The sequence below is a fragment of the Vulpes lagopus genome, chromosome 23 (assembly GCF_018345385.1).
Source record: "Vulpes lagopus strain Blue_001 chromosome 23, ASM1834538v1, whole genome shotgun sequence".
In the NCBI taxonomy this organism is placed as follows: domain Eukaryota; kingdom Metazoa; phylum Chordata; class Mammalia; order Carnivora; family Canidae; genus Vulpes; species Vulpes lagopus.
In genome coordinates this window covers 32,388,549-32,414,739 of record NC_054846.1, presented here as the reverse complement: position 1 = coordinate 32,414,739, position 26,191 = coordinate 32,388,549, and the positions used below count along the sequence as shown (strand labels likewise).

The 26,191-nt window shown below is 36.3% G+C and overlaps 1 protein-coding gene across 2 annotated transcripts in view; it reads right to left on the bottom strand.

Moving 5' to 3' along the window:
* DCN (decorin) overlaps window positions 1–25,571 on the bottom strand; it is a 43,554-nt gene extending 17,983 nt beyond the window's left edge. Inside the window, exons 1-3 of one of the 2 annotated variants that reach the window (XM_041738434.1) lie at window positions 25,361–25,571; window positions 20,851–21,097; window positions 5,920–6,032 (exon numbers count right to left, since the gene is read on the bottom strand). In XM_041738434.1, coding sequence (XP_041594368.1) covers window positions 5,920–6,032; window positions 20,851–21,064 — 327 coding nt within the window. In that variant the 5' untranslated portion in view covers window positions 21,065–21,097; window positions 25,361–25,571. Of the gene's footprint in view, window positions 1–5,919; window positions 6,033–20,850; window positions 21,098–21,852; window positions 22,009–25,360 lie in introns of those variants that run through there. The other variant, XM_041738433.1, reaches the window with a different exon arrangement.
* Between the last annotated feature and the right edge of the window lie 620 nt (window positions 25,572–26,191).

The following is a 26,191-nucleotide window of genomic DNA, read 5'->3' as shown; positions in this document are numbered from 1 at the left end:
TGTACAGGAAATTAGTAAAAGCTAGAGCTAGAAGAAAAGTTTGAGAGGATTTGCATCATTGAAAAATACCCCAAATAGCAGATGTTTAATTGTGAAGAAAGAGAAGATCCTCTATTGCCATCTATGGAAGAAAATTCTGAAAGCTTGATATCATTGAATGCATTATAGATGGTCTGAAAATCTGCTGATTTTATGTTAAATATTGAAACCTATTATGAAGAATCAGCCTGGTGATGTATTATCTGCCACTTCACCTAATAAAATATTGCTTTTTTAAAATTAGATAATAACTAGACGATGCCTCTACCTGTGAGCGTGCCATAGTAGTATCTGCTGTTAAGTTCCTGGGGTAGTGTGACATTGCCCCAGTTATTTCTTCAGTACAGTTCAGTACAGGGGGATACATGACAATGTATATAGACTTCTTTGCAAAGTGCCTTTCAAATGGCATTGTTGGTTACACAACAGTGTCCAGTGGAAAACATTCCTGCTTTCAAATTAAAATACACTTGAAAAAGAAATAAATTATTTGGTCATAATGAAGTAAAATCTTAAAAGCCATATGAGTTAGAACTTCACATAAAGTAGATCCATAGGTGAGGCAGCTCTTTCTACCCACAGGTCCTGTCCTCGTGCTTTAATAAAACCAACTTTAGAAAAAAGAGAGATCCACGGGTGAGAAAAACTTATTTTTGAAAATACAGTATTGCTTAAAGATGGTTGATGTTAGCTCCATACACAGTGATATATATTTAAGAAAGCACATTTACAAATGACAAGATGTTGAGATGGGAAAAAAAAAAAACAAAACAAAACCTAATTCTATTGGCTAATGCCAAAGGCCAGCTAAATCAGAGAAAGAGTCAAGGGTGAACCCCAGGTACTCTTCAGGGGTTCAGCTGATGAAAAAGGGAAAGCTCTTCCTGTGAGCAACCCAAGTGGATCTCTGAAAATGGTTCACTATTTACTTGACCCAAAAAATCCAACAAAATCATGCAAACCAAGATGTTCAAATCTTTGTGTTCACTTTAAGAACACGTATGAAAATACCCATTTTCTGCATCAAGGGTATGCATATGGGAAAAAGCCACCAAGTATCTGAAGGATGCCACTTTGCAGAAGCCATGTGTGCCATTCCATCGCTACAATGTTAGAAAAAGGGAAGTGGCAAGTGTGTCCAGGCTAAACAGCGGGGCTGGACACAGATGCCCCAAAAAGAGTGCTGAATTTTTACTGCACATGCTTAAAAATGCAGAGAATAATGCTGAACTCAAGGGTTTAGATGTAGATTCTCTGATCATGGAGCACATCCAGATGAGCAAAGCCCCTAAGATGTGGTGTTGAATGTACAGGGCTCATGGCTGATGAACCACTACTGTGCTCTCCCTGCCACACTGACGTGATCTGTACTGAAAAAGCAGATTGCTCTTCAAACAGAAGAAGAGGTTGCACAGAAGCAAAAGATATCCCAGAAGAAATTGAAGAAATTAATATTTATGGCCTGGGAGTAAATTCTCCATAAAATAAATGCAAATAAAAGTAAAAACAGGAAAAAGAAATAAAAGGAGAAAGACAAGCAGAATCGGCTTATCATGACTTTGCCAAGAGGTGAGAGAGAAGTCAGAGGAGGAGAGAACTTGTTGCTTGTGGGCAGGAAATACCTTGAGCACCACTTAAACTAAAATTGAAGCACAGCCTCAAAAATCAGAGCAACCTTCTTTGTTAGTAACTAAAGAAAAAGGGATCTAGCCTGGGAGGTAGGGAGGTGACAAAAAAGGCAACTGGCATAAAAAAGGAGTAGAGGTAGGAATAAAAGGCTTCTCATCACCTTCACCTAAGAAGACGATGGAAAGGAACAAACTTCCAGTTATAAGACAAATAAGGACTGGGGAGGTGAGGTACAACATGCTGGCTGTAGCCCACATCGCGACATGCTGTATTTCAAAGCTGTTAACAGAGTAAGCCCTAAAAGTTCTCCTCCTCATAAGGAAAAATATATATTTATATGATATGTGTATATATATATATATGTATGTATGATGGATGTTAACTACACTTATCGTGATGATCATTTTGCAATATATGAAATCATTATGCTGTATGTCTTAACCTTACACACAGCTGTATGGCAATTATATTTCAGTAAAATTGGAAGAAAAAAAATGGGAAACCTGACTTAATATCATAAGGTTTTCTCCAAAGCCACTTATGTAGGCTTTACACTGCACCAGGTATTATTCTAAGAGATTGTATGGTTACCACTGCATTTATAGGCAATTAATGAATAGACTCAATTCACAATTCTCCTGAGTTTAGATCTCAAGATTTGGCTCTTATTTGCTTCATGACTTTGAACAAGTAACTCTGAACACATAACCTCTCTCTTCCTGAGTGTCCTTTTCTATATAAAAGGCTTATCAAGACTGCCTACCTCAAGAGAATGGTTATAAGAATTAAATAAGTGAGTATATATAGGTATTAAGCCTAGTGTATAGTAATTGTTAAACAAATATTTGCTATTATCCTTAAACCTTTGTAATACTTAATTTTTAATTAAAAAAAACTCCCTTACTCAATTTTTTAATTCAAAGGAAATACATTGAATGTTGCCATTATACTACTTAATTTTCCATTATTTCACAGAATAATTATGCTTTTCTCTACATACAAGTATAAAACTACTCTTGCACAGCATATACTACTCATTATGAGACAAAGTCTAAATTGATAGAATTATTGAGAAAAGAGGAAACTTTCTGTTAAATCCTTTCTATTTTAACCTTTGCTAAAGTTTCATTTCTCTTCCTCCTTTTCATTCAAGTGTGGCTTTCCTGGCTGAAATTATAATGTTTATTTGCATAATAACAAGGACAGAAACAATCATGAATGAAAGAGTAAGAGAAATATAGTTGTTTGACATCCTCTGAACAGTTGGAAGCTCTAATAAACTCTTCCTCTCTTCAGTGTATACTTTGAAGTAGAAAGAAAGATATTGCCAAGATGGTAGTTGCCTAAAACATGCTGAGAAGGAAACATGGAAAAGAAAGAACATATTATTACAATTACCAGATTTAATAACCGTGCCACAGAAACCAGATATCTCTTATTTCAGGCTCTGAGGAGTTTAAAGAAATTATCCCGATTATACTTGAACATACAGAAAATTAGGATTAGAGTAAAAGAATTTTCCTTCCTTAAAAAAGTAGCTTTAGGGTAAACATAGAAAAATAAAAAGAAGTTGTAAATTTTAGTTCATTGAAAATAGTATTAATTCTTTCTTAAGCAGTCTTTTAACATATATGGTGATGGTTTAAATGGTATCACCAGCAGCTCACTCCCAGTGAAAACATGCCATGAGGGCAGAGAAAAGGTGTTTTGGGGGTCAGGCTGGGTATCCTATCAGTGGAGATGGATACCATTGGTTCAAGATTTGAGATCTCTAGCTCAGGCCTTATCCTCACTCTTTCTAGCTCATCTTTCACTCTAGCCAACTCTTATATTTGCTTATTTTCTTATGCTTTCCCCTTCCTTTTGTATAGAAGAACTTCTTTTCTTCTCTTTCTTTCAAAATTCTGCTAATCCTCTAAGACCCTTTGTCCCATATTCTCTCAAATACTAACTGGTAACCTGTTGTGGGATATGTCTGATTTGTCTCTTCTTGATGCATGTAGCATTCACTACTAACAAACACAGGGCTTCTATTGTTGTATTTCAATAAATTGACTATGCCATATTATTTGCTGTTTTTATTTCTATTAACTGCTCCATAGAGAATCTTAAAATCTTAAGGAAAAAAAATCTTTGCATCCTTATAAAAATATAGTATGTTTTCTCCTAATGGGTGTTTAATGCTTTTCTCATCCTAGCTGTCTGAAAGTTGATAACTAAGTCTTGTCCATCTATAGCATATGATGATCAGTTTGTTTTACTTTACATTATTTCCCTTGAATCTATATTTCTTATTCTAATATATAGCAGTCAGAGGATTTATTTTTATATTTATATTTTACCATGTATTTACTATTATTACTATATATATATATATATATATCCCTCCAATTTTTTTCTATAATGGCTACAAACACTAAATGGATGTGAAATTAGTTTTCTGCTTATGCTCCCAACCTTAAAAATGTATTTCTATGATATTCATCATAAGAAGCTGTAAACTTATCTCTACATATAGGTCACTTATAACTAAGCAATTCTCTCCATTGTTTTCTGAAAATTCTAATGCTTTACATTGTATTTTTAATGTTGAGAAAAACTCTGCTTCCCTGAAATTTCCACTTGATTGTCAACAAGACAGTTCTGTCATCTTGTATTTGAGGTAAGTAAATCCAATTTCTCTTCTCCAACATGGCCCTTCAAAAATGTCACTCATGACCTTTTTCACTCAATTTGGGCATCCATTTCTCTATACTGTGTCTATAAGACATGATTTCCACATTCTTTATCCCCATGATGATCATTCTGAGGAAACTCGGTGGTTAATGCTCTTCTTTAAATGTCTTGCCCAAGACCAGACGTAATACTTCAAGAGTAGTCTACCAGAGTGGAAAACAGAGACCATGAGACTTGCAGTATTTATTCTGGACATTGAAGTATGGCTTATTTATACTAATTGTGCAATGGTATTCTGAGGGGAAACTACATTTTACTTATCCCACAGGTAGAGAGCTGGACTAGGGAATATATAGGGATTCTGATGCCCTATCTGAAAAGACAATGCATTTACTTTTATAGAAGGCTGCCTTAGCAATGCTAAACCCTATTTGATTGTGTTGGTCATCCTCCATTTATAACACACCTCTCCCAACTACACTTATACTCATTCTTTGTTCTTTGTAACCTTCCTCTATGTCCTGGGAAGCTGAACTCTGGGGACCGCTTTACCCAGATGACCTTGACCCCTGGCCTCCAGTTAAGCTCATCCATATGAGACGGTGACAGGAAATAAGGAGGTAGGACTACAGCTCTCCACTATTCTGTGGTGGGTTTGGGTGTTTCACAATGCTTTGTTGGTTCCTATATCCCTTTGTGAATCATCCCTTCAGGAAAGTCTTCTCTATGAACACTTTTGACAGTGCCATCAATTTTCTACTGGAATCTTGTCTGGTAGACTAAATGTGTGAACACTATAATAGAGTATAGGTGAGTAAAAATCACCATAAAAGCACAGATACAGATAATAATGCAGCATGTAGGGCTCCTGGGTGGCTCAGTGGTTGAGCTCTCTGCTTTTGGCTCAGGGCCTGATCCTGGGGTCCTCGGATCAAGTCTCACATTGGGGTCCCCACGGGGAGCCTTCGTCTCCCTCTGCCTATGTCTCTGCTTCTCTCTGTGTGTCTTTCATGAATAAATAAATAAAATATTTTTAGAAAAGGATGCAGCATGTATAGTCCTAAATACAAAGAAAGATACAGATATAAAGACATTTGAAGACAGAATTACATTTACTAAATAAAATATGGATGGTTATCCTTTTTTTTCTTGGTGCCAATCTTTGAGCCTTTACAAGATTGGTACCTCTTAGAAAATTAATGAAAGCAGACAAAAGAAAGAAAATAATACTAAGATCAGTAATGCATTCTGTATATTTTTCCAATATTGAAGTAAAATCTAACTAGGCAGATAAAGACTTCTATTCATGAAACATTAGAGAAGATTAAGATATAAAGCATTTTTTAAGAGGCAAATACTAAAGATATATGAGGTATATGTAAGAAAGTCGGCAGATTTTTAGGGATTAATGAATATGATGCTTTGCTTCCTATCACCCCCTAAATAGAGGATTTAATAAATGCTTCTGTGCGTATATATTCCCATAAAGTACTACTGGCGTTACCTAACTTTTGTTTTGAAAAATCCTGAGAGTTCCATCTTGTTACAACTTAAAAACAAACAAAGAATTCTTACATGAAGGTTCTTGAGGTTCTTGAAGTCTCCATCTTTGATTTCGGTGATTTTGTTGTTTTGTAAGTCGAGCAGCGTAGTGTCAGGGGGAAGATCTTTTGGTACTTTGTCCAGACCTTGCACAACAGTAAAAGCAATGTGTAGTCAGTGAAAGGGGCACGTGACTACAGAATCACAAAGGACGTGTTTGCAAAGAAATTGATATTGCAATGAAAGTTTTACCAGTGTCATATTTTTCTTCTTCTAGGAATTATATCAATTATAGTTTATCTGCTTTGTTCTTTCCAAAGAAGTCAAATGCTACATATATATAAGTATAAATATATATATATTTAAACATATATGTATATTTAAATTATACACAAACTACATTATTTTCCCCACATAATTACCTCTCTGTGTAAAAATAAAATTTATACTTTGTAAGGTAGTGGCTCAAATTTCTCAGGGCACATCGAGGTTTTACTTCATTGTTCTCATTTTAGAAAATAATTCTTTTCATAAGTGTTAAGTGCAAGTGATTTCTAAATCTCTACCTTTCTACATAAAAATACCATTTAGCAGAGAAGAGCTTTAGCCAAATCATCAAAGATCCTTTGACCTAATCTAACATTGCCACAGATCTATATTTAAAACGCTTCTCTTCCATTGGCTTTGTTTCATATTGATGTAGGATGTTCCGCAAAAATCTCATATTCTATTGACTCAAATTCATGTGATCTTTTCTATATTTGAGATTGTGTAACATAAATCAGAAAAGTTTTTCATCCCCCCCATCATATCTGAAACTTGAATTCTTTCATTCATTCCTTCAACAAAGCGTTATGAAATACCTCCTAGACACCATCAATTTCTTAGGCCCTGGGAATAGAGGAGGACCAAGACAGAAATTGCCCATATCCCCATAGAAAATATAATTCAATCTACAGTTTTCAATTAGAAAGAAAATTGCAACAGGGAATATAATTACTATGTTGAAAAGATGTCTCTCCAATTTTGAATCTTATGTAAGCGTATACCATTAAATTGCAATGGTAGTCACAGTGCTATCTTCACGCCTTCCGTGGAAATTACAGAAAATGTATCTGAAATCACCTACCTTCTAATTTCTCTGCAAATACATTTTTACTCACATTATCATGGCTCTGTTGATAGTGGAAAAAATATCGAGTACCCAATTCAGAGATCAACTATTATTATAAATTTAAATATCAAAATGCACGTGATTCTAAACATGCATAAATAAGTTCCAAGAATTTACTACAGAAACAGTTCACAGAGAAATAACAAGAGTGAAGTGTTTTCAGTGATAAACAGCTATCTTGTAGGAGGATATTTAACTGCACTATGTAGTCATCATCACTGCCATTTTCAGAAATGTCAGTTTGATAATTTCATGCAATTAGGAGTGGTAGACTTCTGCCAAATGTTTGATAATTAGTGTTCTTTAACTGAGAAAAAAAGACACATTTCCTTTCATTTGGAAAAAAGTTAACAGCCTACATTTCATTATTACTCTGTGGGCTTCTTTTTCAAAGTTTTAATTTTCACTTATGCTTACTTTTATACATTATTTCTTTTCTTTACACATTATTGAATTCAAATCTAGTGACTCTCTTAACATTTGTTCAAAGCTAAAGTGCAGATAAATTTCAGATGTGGAGAGGAAAAAATGATATATCTACTTGGCTAGCAATTTTGATTATGTTGTCCTCCTAGAATTTTAGCAACTTCTTAGAGTGAATTATATATATTATTTTTCTGAAGATTTAGGCTAAAAAAATCCTTTGGCTTGTGATCTTTGCTTTGTGATTTTAGTGCTTAGACAGTCATTTTTAATGATTAAAATCACAACCCTAGCATCTTCTCTGAATTACTAGTAAATTTATATCCATTTCAGGGATTTTACATATTACTAGAACTTTATTCTGACATGAGATGCAATATCACACTGTACTTTTAAGGTCTAGACAGGGCATTGGGGGCATCACCTAGCTTGCTATTGGCAGAGTATAACAGGGACATTATCCCAGTTATGAGTTCTTAGAATGTCACAAAGAGACAGAACATTAAGTAGCAGCTAGTCCTTGATTCCCAAAAGCCATCAGATAGACTCTATGATGAGGTTCTTACCAGTCTCTATCAAAATTAGAAAAACATGAGTTCAGTGGAGTTAGTTTTAATATAACTCACACACATCAATACTCACATACATGAACACACATTTCTGAAACTAGTTTCTGCCTCCATCTTAAATTACTGTCTTAAAAAATAATAATTAAAATAGCAGATGGCAAGCTGTTGTTACTTTGTTGACTTTGTTTTTGAACTTATATCAAATTAACTTGTGCAATATTCCAAAAACATCCCAGAAATTAGGGAACTTCTAAGCGAGTTCCAATACTCTTTTATAGGTAAAGAAACAGAAATCAAATGAAATTATATGGCTTATCTAAAGTGTCTTATGTTTAAACCAAATCAAGAAAGATCCAAAGTGCCATATATATATATATATATATATATATATATATATATAGCATATATGTAATATATATATATACACTGTATTTTTTAAAAATGTTGATCTACACTGTTCCTTGAACATACTGTGCTTATTCTTAACTATTTGTTTTTGTTCTTACGGTTTATGTTGCATGGAATATTCCATCCACTCATGTCCTTCTAGCTTCGTTCTAACCACCCCTTTACCCCCTTCCTCTATAATATTCATCCGAATCACACCAGGTAACAGTGACCTCCTCCCCCACAAACACCTGTTTGTATATAAGCTCATGAGGTGTTGTCCTGCACCGAGTTTCCTTTCTTTTCTGTAAGTTCTGGAAAAGCAGGGACAAATGACTATATGTCGTGAGAGCTGTGATCTTACTGCGGACACATAGAGGTAGTTTTGTTATTGATTAGTTTTAAAATCATAGTCTGTCCTGATGTCCCATGGTGAAAAGTTCATGGTCATGGCTACGAGATCTTTTCTGCTATGTTTTGTTACAATCATCTCTTCACATCTTGCTTTCATAACAGTTCTTACTTTTCCTCAGAAGTACTAGAATAAAACTGGCTAAAATAATCATAATTTTCTCTCTGATTCTTGGTTGGCCAGAAATATTTTAGGGATGAACACTACCATCAAATATGTCATTCCCAGTATCTGCATCTGAAAATTGCTCTCATTTTCTTCTGTGCCTTTGACATATTTGTGAAGAACTTTTGGCTACATGCGTCTGAAGGATACTACCCTTTCTGTCTCACATGGTAACTGATCCAATGGTACAGTTTCCTTGTATGACATATTTTGTATGGGAAGAGATCAATTCTAAACCCTTGGATTGAGAAACAGACGCTCATTTATGGATTAGTATTGTCAAAAATAATCAATCAAATAATGAATACTGAATCTGATTAAGCCTGTAGATGTAACTCCCAATTTATAAGAAACGTAAAAGTCAAAGGTACATGCTTAAGTCTGCTAAAGAAATGGATTCAACAACACTACTTAAAAAATGGGCAGCATTAAAAAAAAAAAATGGGCAGCATAGATAAACAGATATTTCTCCAAAGAAGAAATCCAGATGGCCAACAGACATATGAAAAGATTCTCGACATCACTCATCATTAGGGAAATGCAAATCAAAACCATGAGATATTACCTCACACCTGTCAGAATGGCTCAAATCAACAACACAAGAAACAACAGGCACTGGTGAGAATGTGGAGAAAAAAGGAACATTTCTGCCCTGTTGGTGGGAATGCAAACTGGTGCAGCCGGTGTGGAATACAGTATGGAGGTTCCCCAAAGTTAAAAATAGAACTATCTTATGATATGAAAATCATACTACTAGGAATTTACCCAAAGAATAGAAGGACACTGGGGCACCTGGGTGGCTCAGTGGATTAAGCATCTGCCTTTGGCTCAGGTTATGATCTCAGGATCCTAAGTTTAAGTCCCACAAGCACAGGCTCGCTGCTCAGTGGGAAGTCTGCTTCTCCCACTTCCTCTGTTCTCCCTGCTTGTGTTCTCTCTCTCTTTCTCTCTTTCTCCCTCTCTCTGTCAAATAATAAATAAAATACTAAAAAAAAAAAAAAAGAATACAAGAGCACTAATGCAAAGGGATACATTCACCCCCATGTTTATAGCAGCATTATTTACACTATCCAAGATATGAAAGCAACCCAAGTGTCCAACAATTAATGAATGGATAAAGATGTGATATCTATATCTATATACTTATAGATATAATGGAATATTATTCAGCCATAAAAAGGAATGAAATTTTATCATTTGCTGGAATGGACGGAAATAGTATAATGCTAAGTGAAATAATAAGTCAGTCGGAGAAAGACAAATACATAATTTCACTCATATGTGGAATTTAAAAAACAAACAAGTAAAGGGGAAAAAATAAGAGAGAGACAAATAAATAAACAAACTCTTAATTATAGACAACAAACTGATGGTTACCAAAGGGGGAGAGGGTGGGGGAATGGGTGAAACAGGAGATGGGGATGAAGGAATGCACTTGTGGTGAGCACAGAGTGATATACAAAAGCGTTGAATCACTATGTTGTATGTTATATTGAAACCAATGTAACATTGTATGTTAACTAAAATTAAAGTAAAAACTTAAAAAGAAGAAATAGATTCAACAAAATCCCCATTTCTTCAATAGATAAACCACAAAGAAAAGTAATGTTAGTTTTCCAAATGTATAGTTTAAAAGAGACTTAAAAGCTATTTAAATGATTGCAATATATGTACTTTTTGGATCTTAATTTACACAAATTGCAAAATAAAAAGTCTCTTAATATTTATGAGATGACTGAAAATGTATATATTGAAAGAGTATCTGACAAAAGAAATGATTTTAAATTATCTGGTTGTCATGATTGTATGAATTGAGAGCTTAAATCTTTGAGTGAAACACACTGATGTATTGTTGGATAAAATGATATGATATCTGGAATTTGCTTTATAATAATAGGGAAGGGAGGAAGTGGGTGGGGATATATAGAAAAATATTAGCATATTTCAACACTTGTTGAAGCCCAGTGGTGGGTGCACCAGAGTCTTATTTTGCAGATTTTGTGTATATTAGAAATGTTCATATGACTTTTTATTTTTTATTTTATTTATTTTATTTTTTATAATATGACTTTTTAAATAAAAAGATCAGTGTTTGAATTTTTATCCTGGTTCCTCTTCTTGATCCTTAACATCCCTGGGCAAGTTGCTGAAGCTGTCTAGGCCTTGATTTTTTTTTTTTTTTTTGTGGGTTTTTTTTTTTTTTTTTTTTTTTGCATCTTTTGCAGACTTTTTGTGAGAATTCAGTCAGATGTTTTACAGAATAATCTCCTGCCATCATGCAAAGCAGGTCCTCAGTTATCAAGACCTGTAAGTGTCCCCAGTAAGGAGATGGAAAGGGAGCAGCTCCAATTAACCTGCTGATGATTAGTCTTGTAAATCTGTGACAAAGTGATGGTTTTTCAGGGTTATGCTTTTCCTGTATAACACAATTATAACCCATACTGTCCCAAAAGCTAAAGTCAGCTCTCCCCATGTATCACACACAAACTTTTCTCTGAAAGCTCTTATTCCTGGGTGGCTCTTCTTACCAGACCCCTTGTGGTCATGTTGCATTCCTCATTGCTCATGGGGGCAACATGTTCAGAGTCTCTACAGAGCTTGTCTACCAAGCTCAGCTTTTGGCTGGTAACCCCTCGGTTTAGCAAGCACAGGTTCCCCCAACAAATACCTAAGCCTCCCAAAAGCTGTCCTGGTCCATCTAACTCTATTTTAATAGTGGCAAATGCTAGGCTTTTTTGGCAAATTTGTAAATTATCAGTCTTTGTTTATATTGGGCCATTTGTTTTGGTTAGCATTACCATCCAGAGAGTGTTTTGGTTAGCATTATCATCCAGAGAGTCAGCTACACGAGCTACAAATAACTAGGACTTTTACCTTAGCATTCCCCCTGCTTCTCTCTCTTTATCTGAGAATGCTGAGCATGACGTAGACTGGGGTAGAATTACTAGAGCTAAAGAGTCTTTCTAGGTGATTAAAAACTTTATTTCAGTTGAAAATTGTTTGAACTGAAAGTAATCCTCAGAGAGTATAAAAGTAGTTATTCATCCTTAAGAATATTTTTTTACCTTAAGCTTTTAAATAAAAACCCCTGAAGTTGTCTTTATATATGATCTTATTAACCATATATGATTTTAGCTAAATTATTCTTATTGAAACTGATGAATTCTATAGTCATTCTCAAACTATATGGAAAGCAAAGTGTTAAGCATTTTGGTTTTTTTAAAGATTTTATGTGTTTATTCATGAGAGACACACAAAGAGAGGCAGAGGGAGAAGCAGGCTCTCTGTGGGGGCCCCATGAGGGACTCAGTCCCAGGACCCCGGGATCACGCCCTGAGCCAAAGGCAGACACTCAACCACTGAGCCATCCAGGCGTCTTGATATTAAGCATTTTAAATGAAATTTCAATTAGCCAGGTAAAACTGGCTTCAAATAATATATTCTACAATAGAAAAGAAAGCCATGAAAATATGATTCAATGCCTTTCTTACAATCTTAAGTAGAAAGTTGAAGTAACTATGAAATAGACTTGTAAACTAATTTGAATATAATTGATGTGACCTCTTAAGTAGTCTGCAACTGTTAAATAATGACCTTCACAGGGACGTGTAGTATCTGTGGACCTTCTGTGTATAATGCATAATGTATACCTGTATTTCTCATTAGAAATGTATAGAAGTCTAAGTGAGCATGGAGGTAATTAGCTTTTCCAAAGATGGCGTTTATCATATCTCCCATCTTATATGTTCTTATTCAATACAAACTTGTCCCAACCTCATCAAAAGATGAATTCAAATTCCCCTCCTGTCGATTCTGGGATGGACTTATAATGCCTCTATGGCTTAATGGAATGGGCCAGAAGAGAAACACAGCATGACTTTTGAGCTAGGTCAGGAAAGGTTGGACAGCTGCTACCCAGTTCTTCTGGGACACTTGCTCTGGGGCAGCCAGGGGCTATGGGCTACGTAAAAGGCCTGTCTAGGCTGAGACCACCCTGCTGCAGAGGCCACATGAAGCGCTCCAGATGACAGAACAGCTGAGCCCACAGGCAACAGCAGCACCAACTCCAGTTATGAGTGAGCTGTCTTGGGTGTGGAGTCGAGGCCAGACTCCCCACGGCCATGGCCCCAGCCAACACCTGCTTGAAATGCATGAGAGACACCGAGCGAGAACAGTCTGAGATCTGCTCAAATTTCCTGTACTTGAATAATGAGCAAAATAAAATTATCTTTTTAAGTCACCGAGTTTTGAGATAATATTTATTCAGATGCAGTAACAGGAACAGAGTGGTTTTTCTAAATTTAATTATTTTTTAATGAGCCTCCTTTAATATAATTCTAAACTTTCCATGAAAATGCAATTATTTCCAAGGCTAGTCTGAATTATTTATTTGTTCCCCCAAATTCTGTAAAAGGAATTTTTCTTCTTTAAAATATGATTATTTATTAAAGTAAATAAGATTCTACTTGAGATGTTACCAGAAAATCATCTCTGGAATAAAGGCTAATGAGAACTGCACCTTTTTTTTCCCCTAGTTGTCCCAGTGATAAATAACATGGTTCTGCTAGCAAATGCCAGCAATCTGGTAAACATCATGTTGGACAAAGGCCAGGTTGTCCTAAGACATCATGCTTTCTCCCCCCTCCCCACTGCTCTGTGGCAGGGGTCCAAACTCAAAGATTTATTCTTGTTGATTTCCAACAAATTTTTTTAGAATTTCGTCTTCATTTTAATAATTAGGACAATGGTGATACACTTCATTTCTGGCACATGGCACTACATATTGGAATCCCAGCTCCATCAAAAACCTTTCTGTTCAAGGCGTGCATGGGACCCTATTTCCCTTTCAAAAATGGCAATTTGATTGTGGTGGGAGTTGAATCAGCTTTCAGAAATAGTAGATTCGCCCCTTAATTTGATTCCCTTTTCAAATAAACTCAAGGGGGACACCTGGGAGGCTCAGTGGTTGAGCATCTGCCTTCAGCTTAGATCCTGGGATCAAGTCCCACATCAGGCTCCCCACAGGGAGCCTGCTTCTCCCTCTGCCTGTGTCTCTGCCTCTCTCTCTCTCTGTGTGTGTCTCTCATGAATAAATAAATAAAACTTTAAAAAAAAACAACAGCAAATAAACTCAAGAAAGATTTAGCCTTCCTGGTTCTATGGTCATTCTCAAAGCAAAATGAAAACAAACAAAACAAACAAAAGCAAATAAAGCTGCGTACCACAGCTCCATGGCCCCTCATCCCCAGTTAGCCATGTTCCCTCCATTCTACAGCTTGATAGAATCAAGAATATCGTAGAATTATGCACTCACCCAAGCACTAGGTCATGCCTATGTCCACTTATTCATTCATCAGGCATTTATTGATGTTGGAGTAGGCACCCGGTATAAAGCATGTTATTGAGTAGAGGGCAAAGATAAGTTATCACTATGCTTCCTTTCTGGTAGGAGAAGTAAATGTTTAAGTAGATGAAATATACTAAATGACTATTATATATATACCATATATATAATGACTATTCTATATAATGACTATTAAATATACATTTGATTATTATAGAATAATTAAGGCCAATACAGATTACAGTGAAAGCACAGTAGACAAGCTGCAGAAATTGCCTCGGAGCCATCTGCAGATGAAGTCAAGGGTCAATTGAATCCTGAGTGCTGTAGTGTAGTTGCTACAGGGTTTTTTCCTTTTATTAAGACTGGATTGAAAAGAATTAACCAGGTTAATTCTTCATCCTTATTTTCAAGGGAATGGAAATAAGGGAATCCTTATTTTCAAGGGAATCTTCTCGCTCTTCTTTGAAGGAGAAAAGCTCAGTTTAGAGGGTCTCCTGCATTTCTTTTGCCCAGGGAAGTGATATTCTGGTAACCTATTCCCATCCTGTCCTCTGGAGCCAGGATGATATTGCAGAGGAGAATGCCTCACAGCTGCCGTCAGATCAAATGCCTTGATCCCACACAGCTGCCTCTCTCTCCCCCTCCTGGGACTGAGAAGGAAACCAGGGATATGTCAGTTCTCAGTCAGGTCAAGAAGACAGATGCTTCCTTTGGCTTTGTCTGAATACTCTCTTCCTCCTCCCCGTCTTTAACCCATGGTGTCAGGAACATTCACCATCTGAGTCACATGAGAATTCCTCTTGCTTCATCTAAAGATTTGCCGTACTCCACCCTACCCAATACTAATTTAGGCAACCCACTGGGCATGCTCAGTGCACAACCTCCTTCCTGCACTGTCTCAGGCACATCCTTTTGATGCATCTGAAGCTCCTCATGAGGTTCACCCTACATTCCTGCTGCTGCTGTGCCAGACATTAACTGTAAAAGCAACTGAGCTTCCAGCATTCTCTCTGCCCCTCTACAAAATAGCCCAAATTTATTCTTCTGACTTGATTTCTTCAGAGGAAGTCTAATGTTTCCTTCACCTTGTGTATAAAAATTGCTTCTTGGGGTGTTTGGTTGGCTCAGTGGTTGAGTGTCTGCCTTTGGCTCATGTCGTGATCTCCGGGTCCTGGGATCGAGTCCCTGCATGGAGCCTGATTCTCCCTCTGCCTATGTCTCTGCCTCTGCGTGTGTGTGTATGTGCCTCTCACGAATAAATAAATAAAATCTTTTTTAAAAAATTTTAAATAAAAAATAATAATAAAACCTGCTTCTGGAAAACCAGTATCCCCCAGATAAGAAATAACCTATGGCATGCATATCCCAAGTGGTGGCTACTGACAAAATTTTCACCAGTTGAAACAAAATGATTAAAAAGAAGAAAATGAACTCTATGCAGTGTAAAGGGTTGTGATTTTTTTTTTGTTTTGTTTTTTGCTAAGACATTTTTAAAACTAAAATATCCTATTGCCATATGAGGTACATATTAGGAACCAGTAGTTATTTGTACTGTTTTCACACGGCAAAATAAAATGTTACATCTTCCAACATCATCTCTGGAGAGCCAAATATGAGGGCTATGAATCATTTATGATTATTAAATAGCCAAATGTTTCACTGTTCTCCACTTAATCAAACCCACTTTGTTCAAAGGAATGGTACTTGGAGAAGACTGAATTCCTTGATAATTGTGGCATTTTCTAATTCCTGTCTATTTATAGCTGGAGGTGATGTGGTCCTCTTTAGGAGGGAGGGGAGAGAAGATTCTATTTTGTATCCAGCTTGACAGGCCATGTACTTCTCAGAAATTCTTAATTTCAAAGAAAAATAAAAGAACATTATGAGGAATAGCCTCACGTTACCAGTCAACTTTGTGTGAAATAGCATACTAAATAGAACAGTATGGTAGACACTTTTACCAATACTTTCTGTTCTTACCTAATGAAATGTGATGTATTCCCATTGATCCAATGAAAGTTTCAAAGTTTCAGTGTTTATAGGTAGTAAATGGTAAAGCAGGACTTGAGTTCAGAAGCGTTGAACTTTAAAGCCCAAGTTCTTTCAACTATTAGATCCTTTTAAAAGCTATTTAAATTCCTTTTAAATTTGCTTATAAGAAATGAATCAAGGGGCTCAGTGGGCTACGTGTCTGAGTCTTTATATTGGGTCAGGTAATAATCTCAGGGTTGTGAGATCAAACCCTGTGTCAGGCTCCACATGTAACCTGGAGTCTGCTTGAGGATTCTCTCTTTCCCTCTCTCTCAAATAAATTAATTTTTTAAAGAAATGGATCAGTAACTGTTACTTTAATTTGGAAGAATAGTCAAAGAACTACTTATGCTTATTTCACCTGCCAGGATTGATCTGCCTTTTAGCAACAATAAGGGAGTCAGTCTTAAATAATGCTACTTTAGTAGCATTTGAGCCAAAGATGAATGGTTATCTGGTAACACTTGAGCCAAAGAGTATACATATAAGTAAGGCAACTGTCTTCCTTCAAGATACTAAGTACATTGAACTACAGTCACAGGATCAATATTAGGACATTTCAAAAATATTTGACAAAAATGAGTGACAAGGTTACAAGTAGGCTTATTATTTTAAGGTAACTCATAGATATCTGAATTTGCTCATCTTACATTTATGTGTTTATTTTTTATAAATGCTACATTTAAGAGTAAATCGCCTTATGATTTAAGACTACAGATTTTAAAAAAAGAAGAAGAAGAAAAAGTAGGGGGTCTCTTTAAGTTCTGGTCCAAATTACAAACTAAATTACAAGTTCAGCCAAATGACTTGGCCAAAACCTATGGAGTACTCATTACTTTCTTGGACAGGTGAAAATATGCTTACTTTCTCAATTCCCCATGTTACAGAAACACATACATAATACTATTCTGATAAATTAGAATGAGGAACTAAAACAATTTATCTTCTTGAACATCTCAAATTTTCCTATGGACTAATTATTCAATTCCAATTTCTGTTTTTACATCTTAGATATGCAAGACTATTTAAAAAATTCAGTGTTGGTGATGCCTGGGTGGCTCAGTGGTTGAGCATCTGCCTTCAGCTCAAGGCGTGATCCTGGAGACCCAGGATCAAGTCCCACATCAGGCTCCCTGCGTGGAACCTGCTTCTCCCTATGTCTATGTCTCTGCCTCTCTCTCTGTGTCCTGCATAAATAAATAAATAAATAAATAAATAAATAAATAAATAAATAAATAAAATCTTTAAAAAATAATAAAAAAATTGAAATATTGATGTTGTTTAACTTTGTCAAAAATACTTCTTAGCAGCAAAAATAGTCAAACATTTTAGTAAGAAATGTCTACTTCTATTAAATACTGTTTAGATATAAGATGACAAGCGGGCAGTCTGGGTGGCTCAGTGGTTTAGTGCCGCCTTCAGCCCAGGTTGTGATCCTAGAGTCCTGGGATCGAGTCCCACGTCGGGCTCCTTGCATGGAGCCTGCTTCTCCCTCTTTCTATGTCTCTGCCTCTCTCTCTCTCTATCTCTGTGTCTCTCATGAATAAATAAATAAAATCTTAAAAATAAAAAAGGTGACAAAGGACTAGTGTGCTTCCACACTGTAGCTGCTCTCTACTCATTAAAAGCTCCAGCAAGGATAATCCTTAAAAAAATATGAGCCTTCGATCCAGAGAAGCATTCACATCTCTCCTCCCAAAGTGCATTACATTTTCTCATTATAATAATTCAAGCCTCATGATCACATCACTGGATAAAACAAAAATTAAACTGCATTGCCATTCCTATGAATAAGGTTGCCCATTTCTCTTTCCTTGTTGTTTTTGACATACCTTTACCTTCTACTGCAGATAATCAACACATAGAAAATATATATTGAGAGTCCCCTATGAGCCAGGCCCCTCACACAGGTAATAGAATTTCTAAGGCTGGCTGTGAGTTTTCTGCAGATGAAGATGGCAGGGTCTGAACAGTTCCAAGAAGAAGAGAAGTTAGATTGTAGTTGCAAAGTGTGAATAGTGTTCTCTTTAAAGCCAAGCAGATTGCTCTTCCTTTTCAGAAATGTATTTTCTGTTTTAAAAATATCTGACCAAAATGTTTTGCAATATAAAATATGAATTTAGTAAAAATGAAAAGTAACTTAGATGAGACTATTGCTCATGGGAACTCAGTTCTCTTCATTCGATAGGGTTCCCCAAAGCAAGCCATTACTACAATCTTAGCGACTTCCTAGGTGTATAAGGTCAGGCAGCTGTTTAAAGGAATGGTGTGCACTCTGGGCTCTTAGACAGAAGGTAACCTGAAGGAAACTTCCTCATCCTCAGCACAAAATAAATGAAACAAAATAATAACAAGGACATCAACAAAACCATATCATGAGACGCCCAAGTCAATGAACTAGATGTTTCCAGAGACTGGATTTTTCTGTTTAGTTTTGAGTAATAGGCTTAGGCCTTTTTTATGAAAGACAACTAGAAAACTGTCTGAAAAGCTTTCATCAGAGTCAGGTCTTATACATTATTTATCATGGGAGCAAAGTAAAACTGCATCTATGGAGAATAAAATCATAGAAGCAAATGGGCAAATCTTTCCTCCTTAAAAATACCAAGTTCATTGTTGGTGATTTATGTAGTGAGGATAGTCACGAATCTTATTAACCTTGTTTCCAGAGGCAAAGTGAGATTTAACTGGCTTCACATTTCTTAAGAACTCAGCCATTTTAATAATTTTTTTTAAATGTTTAACACTAGGCAGCCCATCATGCAGTGATTTCTTGGTAGATATTTTCAATTCCATGATCTTCCTGCCTATAAGACTAACACAGATAATCTCTAGATATTATAACAGTTTCTGCAGAATTTGAGAGCAATCTAATCCCTGTTGTAGTGAATATACCATTAAAACAGAAATAATCCCCACCAATATAATATCAGACCCACAAGAACAAGGACCGTATCTGTCTTCTTTGTTCCTGTCTTGCCAGGGCCTACAACACATCCAGCCCACTGTGGAATCTCAACATATTTGCTGAATGAATGAATGAAGCCAGGGGAATTATCCTGTAGCCTTTTAAAGCCTCTCTTACACACTTTTTTTCCCCCTGGGTTTTAAATGGCTATACAATATGTCAGCATTTTAAAAGCAATCTTGAAGTGTTTCATTTTCAGTTGTTCCTATTTAACATGTTTTATGTTTTCCTGAGTTCCAGCATGTAGTGTATCCCAACTGTAGAGGTCAGTGGCAAATTTTCCTGCAAAATACTGCTAAATAGCATGATCCGAATAGATACAGAGTTCCTAAAAGAAGTACTCTATCACACTGTGGAGTTTTTTCCATAAGGAAATACACCATAGCAGAATCATTCTGTGAGGATTTTTTTCTTTTCCCTTCCTTATAAGAAAGTAAACCAAAAGGAGAGGGAGAGGGAGGGGGGCAGACAGAGAGAGAGAGAGAGAGAGATGCAAATCAACTGTCATGTCAACTACATTCATTCCCCTTTGGCCCATCTGCTGGGGCCTCAAACTTTCTGGAGATTTATCTTTTGAGCACATTGCTCTTGGAATTCCCAGGCCAAATTCTTCTTGAAACATGATAAATCAAACTGTATACAGTGTTACACTAAAGATATATGTCCTGTGATTATATTGAATATTTACACCGTATCTTAGTTGTAAAGGTTGCTTTTGAAACTTTCTAGATAATATAAACAGCCAGCTTACAAAATGCCAAAGGCAAAGGCAAAACTAACACCCAGAGATTAAGGGAGTATTTTGGTACTTGAAAGATAATTTTTCATTTATTTATTTTTGTTCTAGAAATTTACTCGTTTTGCCTCTGATAGCTCTGCATACTTTGCAATTCAGTAGCGCTCAAAACTCTTGTTATCTGGGCTAAGCCAAGAGGAGAGAGAGAGACATCACCCGGGTTTTAATATCTAGGTAACATCTCCTGGAAGCAAATCACTGAATTAAAAGAAGCCATCACTTTGGAATCACCGAACAGAAGACATTGTTTTGTTCAAGATTTTATTTTACGGAAGGGAGCCCATGATGTTCGGAGAGATTTTTCAAAAAGTAAACTGGCCCGAGATTGCAAAGTGATGGGAGGCCCACTGAGAAAGAAAGAAAGAAAGAAAGAAAGAAAGAAAGAAAGAAAGAAAGAAAGAAAGAAAGAAAGAAGAAGAAAGAAAGAAAGAAAGAAAGAAAGAAAGAAAGAAAGAAAGAAAGAAGAAAGAAAGAAAGAAAGAAAGAAAGAAAGAAAGAAAGAAAGAAAGAAAAAATAAAGAAAAAGTTCCAACTTCAATGCTGCTTATTCCTACGCCCTTCCTTTCCCGCCCCATAGGTGGCGCTGTCTCTCACATTTGGAAACTGCAGAGACTGCAAGTTAAATGCTGAAGGTGGAGGAAGCCCTCGTGTGAAGCAAGCAGGGGAGGTGGAGAGAGCCTGCGCCTACTCACCCAGGTCGGAACACTGGACCACTCGGAGATGGCACTGACAGCGGAAGGGACACACAGGTCCCAGAAGCTCGAGGTCAGGCATGTCAGGTGCACGGTCCTCCGGGCCTATCCCGGAAGCCTCATCTTCTAGCATAAAGTCAAATAAGCCTCTCTGTTGGAACGGCCCAGCCCAGGAAACTTGTGCAAGCAGGAGGAAGATGATAGTTGCCTTCATGGTTTAGCTCATGTATTTTCACAGCCAAGGAACCTTGGGAAACAAGCGAAAGGTTTAGAAGAGCATCATGGCCTGCTTACTGGGTTAGGTCTTATATGGAACACCCCTCAGGAGGGTGCAGGTCAAGTATAAAATAACCATCATTTTCCCATATTTGTTAGGAAGCACAACACTGCAATGTATCTGAAAGGTGCTAACAGACGACCTGGCATGGGGATTCCCTTACGAAAAGAAATTTGAATGTAATTTAAATCCGCTTGCTTGAATTTGGGGTCGGATTTGAGACGGTGTGGGACATAGTCAGGTCATTGGCAAAATCGTTATGATGCTAGACCGTGGTTGGAATTTCCAGGGCTCATTCAACACAAGCCATGGCACAGTCGAATGAAATTTTGTCTATACACATGAGAGAGTTTCAAATCCTGTGTCAGAAATCACCCTGGAAGCCACTGTGTTTATCTTGGTCCGGACTTTTCTCATCACTCCCTGAATAAGAGCCTCCAAGTGGTCTCCGCCTTGAATATTTCCTCTACTCCAGGTCATCTTCCACTCTGCTGCTCAAGTCATGTTCTGAAAATTAGATTTCACTGTATTCCTATCCTACGGAAAACTCCTTGTTGACTTCTCAAGGCTTGCCAATAAGGTCCACATCCCCTTTGTTGCGTATGAGACCATTCATAATTTGGTACCAAATGATGTTTCATGCCCTCTTTCTTTCCATTTCCTCTCTTCTCCAGTCCCCACCTCAACCCTGACACTCAAAGCTAAGTGCCATTTAAAATACCTACCTTGTAAGATGGCTGTAAAGACTGAGTGAGATAATGGACTTCCCTTGTGGATTCCCTGGCTCATCCAGGCAGGATGCTGCTTCCTCCCTCTTCTGTGTCCCAAAGCACGTTGCTCTTACCTCTTTTAAAGAACTTATCACATTATACTGTAATTTGTTTTGCATGCTTGGTCTGTCCCCCCAACTAGAAGATGTACTCCTTCAGGGCGTGTCTTATTATTCTTTGTTCTGTACCCAGGCCTTGCACAACATTTTGCACATAAATGACTCAATTGACCATCAATTTATTAACAATACCAGTTATTCGGTCTGTTCCAAGCAACCAGTCAGCCTGATTTTTTTTAAACTCAAACGTATCTTTTTTCAACATCAAATTTCCTGCCTAAGAAAGGTAACAAATAGAAAACCCCAATTTGGTATAAGCACGATTTATTTTTTTAAAATAAATCTATCGGCCAGTTTCTCAAACTGATCATTTTCTAATAAGCACATATGGAAAAACCCTACTGATTTGATAGGACTTACACATTATCTGGTTTTATCAAGAGGGCAATTTTGTAAACAAACAGAAGTACAGTTTTGACAAATCCTTACAATATCTATCCATCCATTCAATAAGCACATTAGATACATACATCGGTTGTTGAGCTGGTGTTCGTTTGGCTGAAGGGAAACTAAATAGATCAGAATAACAAAAAGGAGTTGATCATGTAGAGAACAAGCAGTCTGTTTTTGACTTGATATGTTTTAAAACCCTCCTGAAACTGCTCTCAAGATTCCCAAAACACAGAGCAGACACTATCTTTTGTTTCCCTACATCTACTTTGAATCCTACACTGACAAGAATCATATTAAAGCTGCACGTTTAGACTATACTTTCGGGGATCATTTCTATAGTCAATCGGAGAAGGACAAACATTATATGGTCTCATTCATTTGGGGAATATAAAAAATAGTGAAAGGGCATAAAGGGGAACAGAGAGAAAATGAGTGGGAAATAACAGAAAGGGAGACAGAACATGAAAGACTCCTCTAACTCTGGGAAATGAACTAGGGGTGGTGGAAGGGGAGGTGGGCGGGGGGTGGGGGTGACTGGGTGATGGGCATTGAGGTTGGCACTTGACGGGATGAGCACTGGACATTATTCTATATGTTGGCAAATTGAACACCAATAAAAAATAAATTTATTTTAAAAAAGTTGCACATTTATAACTAGACATCAAGAATGATTTTTAGTCATCTGCCAATTGTAACACATGCAACGATACAACAAAACCAAAAAGCAAACAAAGACACACAAAAAAACAAACAACTTTGCCCTAACCTTAATGCATCTATCTATGTATCTTCTGGGAATTCTTGGCTAGATGCACTCGAGAGGGAAAAAAAAAGTTTTTGGATTTTGTACCCTTTTGTTCTTAGTTTATATTTATTGCTGAGTTGTGTGTAAGGCAGTGTATATACAGCATGTGGCTTCTCATTTAAAAAACCCTGCAAAGATTATTATTCACACTGCCCCTTTAAATTCAGTATCAGGTTTTCCCTGGGAGTGTGTTCCCACTCAGTTACTGCATAGTCTTTTAACGGAGACCCTATTGTTTTGGCCCTGTTCCCTTGGACTGGATCTAAGGGAGTGGTTTTCTGTCTGTTTCACATTAAAATGCAATGTTTACGGTTTACCACAGTTTGCTAGCCTTGCATATTTAATATCTTACAATTGTAGACGAAAAATGAAGCAAAGTAATTGCAGATTTAATAAATAGCAATGAGAATTAATGCAGATGTTGCTTTTTGATCTTTTCTCCAGGACAGAAAATGCCTGCTTGTTTCACTAACCCAAAAAAAGGAAATTTTTTTCCTAGCTCAGAGGAATATTATCATTTGTATGTGTTTACTCTTGTTAAAATGGTGCAAATTCTCTGCACAATTTTTTCTTGGTTAAAGCTGAACACAAGCAAGAAGTTTCGAGCTTCCATTACTTATTTTATATCACTTTGATTTGTGTGTGTGTGTGTGTGTGTGTGTGTGTGCCCCCTTTAACCCTGAATGTCCTGGAGAATAACATGTCCAGAAACTTCATATAAATTCAGCCATGAGATGATTTCTTTTAAACTGGTGTCATCATACTTGTAGACCCAGCATCTTAAAACAATTAATGGGGGCTATTGATATTAAAAATTTCTTAATCATTTCCTTTCTTCCTTAGTATATAAGAAAAATAAACAAAAAAGTAGCAGTTGCCTTTGCAGAAACCAAGGGGATTATTACTGAGGTAATATACTTTCTGAATTTCATTGAAATTATTTTAAACCTTCTTTAAAAAAGAGTATGACTCTTTCCTAGATGCTAATTGCTAAGTATAATGTCACTACTCCACTAAAGTTAGCTGCCACCGTTTATAAGAGTTTCATAAAAAAAATAGTAATTTCTGGCTCCCTAAACTACTTCAGCCCATTAAATTAACTCTATCATTCAGATCATTTGTAGGATGTCATTTATGCCTTTGGTATGATTTTCAATATCAAAATTTAACCCTCAGGATATAAATGAAACTGTAACTGCAGAGCAAAATAAAAATCCCCCAGCACTAGGTGAATGAAAAACTTCAATAATAATTGAGGTTTTAAGATAATTAATTTAAAATAGACATTGTAGATGACATTTATCCATATATAAGGACTGCTATAAGACATTTGGTTCTTTTTTCCAGTCAAAATAGCAATAGGAAAAGAAAAACCCACAGGAATTTATGTCACTGGGAGCCCACTTAACCAGTGGTCATTGTGTTACCTTGTTTTAAAATTAGCAAGAAAAATAACTTACACCCTCCTTTCCTAGTGATGTACCTTACAATAAAATTTCATTTGCATTGAAAATACTGTCTGGGTTTTTTCCTTCTCTGCCAGGAATTATGTAGCTAACTGTGAGATTATCTTTAATAAGTAGCGTAAGTATTTTCAATGTTTATTTTCACCTATCGTGATAATTTCTATTCTTTTCTAGGTTGTAGAAATATACATTTATTTGACTTCTGCAGCTAATCACCAGAGTTCACATCTCTGAGGTTTTAAAAGTTCTGAAAATATGCAAGAATCCAAGAGGGAACTAAATCCTTTTATATATATATAACCCAACTACAAATACTCTGCTGATCCAGAAAACTTCTCTACAAATACTTTCTAAAGAGGTAAAACATTTCATTAGTACAAATACAAAATATATCAATATAGATAGTCATGGTGTTAGGTTAAAGTATTTTTTTAATAAACATCTTTGCAAGAACAGAAAGAACTAAAACAATGCATTCAACCATTTTACCAAAAATTTAACTTCTGTCTTCAAGCAATACTTGTTTAAAATGCTGCATAAAGATTATCAAAAGTTTAGCACGATTTTCTTTTTTTTTTTTTTTCTTTTCTGCTTCTCACCAAATAATTCCTTTTGCTCTCAACTTGATCGAAGTTTTATTAGTCTGTAGCAGAGTTCAGGACAATTATTGAAAACCATACCTTTTAATCCGGGGATTTGCCACAGGAGCCCTCAAAGCTGAGATGTAATTACACTAAATATTCAGCCCAAGCAAAAGAGTTTGCAGGTGTGGAAAGGAGGAGGGGGTAGGTGCTGCTCTGTGACTGTCACTAGGTTGAGAACCTCCTGCTTCTACTCCATAGCACAGTTAAAAAATAAGGTTTCCCTCAATGAACACAATCCGGCTGACACCCACATTAGATCATATGGTAATGATATGTCTCTTGTATGGCAGCCAGAAAGTTTATCGGCCTTTTTTTCTCCCCATTTGCTTTATTCCTTTTGCATCTGCTTAAGACTCTAAACTGCTTATGTGGTATAGAGGGGCAACTTGATCTGAAATTTGTTTTATTGTGTTGATTCATTTCCCTAAAACACAGTAACTAAAGGGTTTGCTTCCCCACCCCCAGCCTGACTCCACTATCCACCCTTTCGAGTCTTGTTTATAAGGAACATTTGTACTTCCGAAATGACCGTTTTTCTTGCTTTCATGATGTGTGTGTAAATCTGGCAAATGGAACGAAATTAATTTTGTAGTTATTTTAAATGTGGTCTGCAGGAAAACACATGGGTAGATTTCTGTGAAAATACTCTTTCAGATGCTTACTTGCCTTGGGCTGTTTGTGCAAATCCAAGGACTCTGCTGTGGAGTTTTTCTATCTATTTTGAACAGATTTCTAAAGTGTCCTGGAAGAAAGTGATGGATTTATATGAAAAGAAAGTCACTTATTGCTATTATTATCATTTCATATTATTCATCATCTTTCTTGTTGTTTACCATCCACTGGGTTTCTCTTTATTTTTCTAAATCA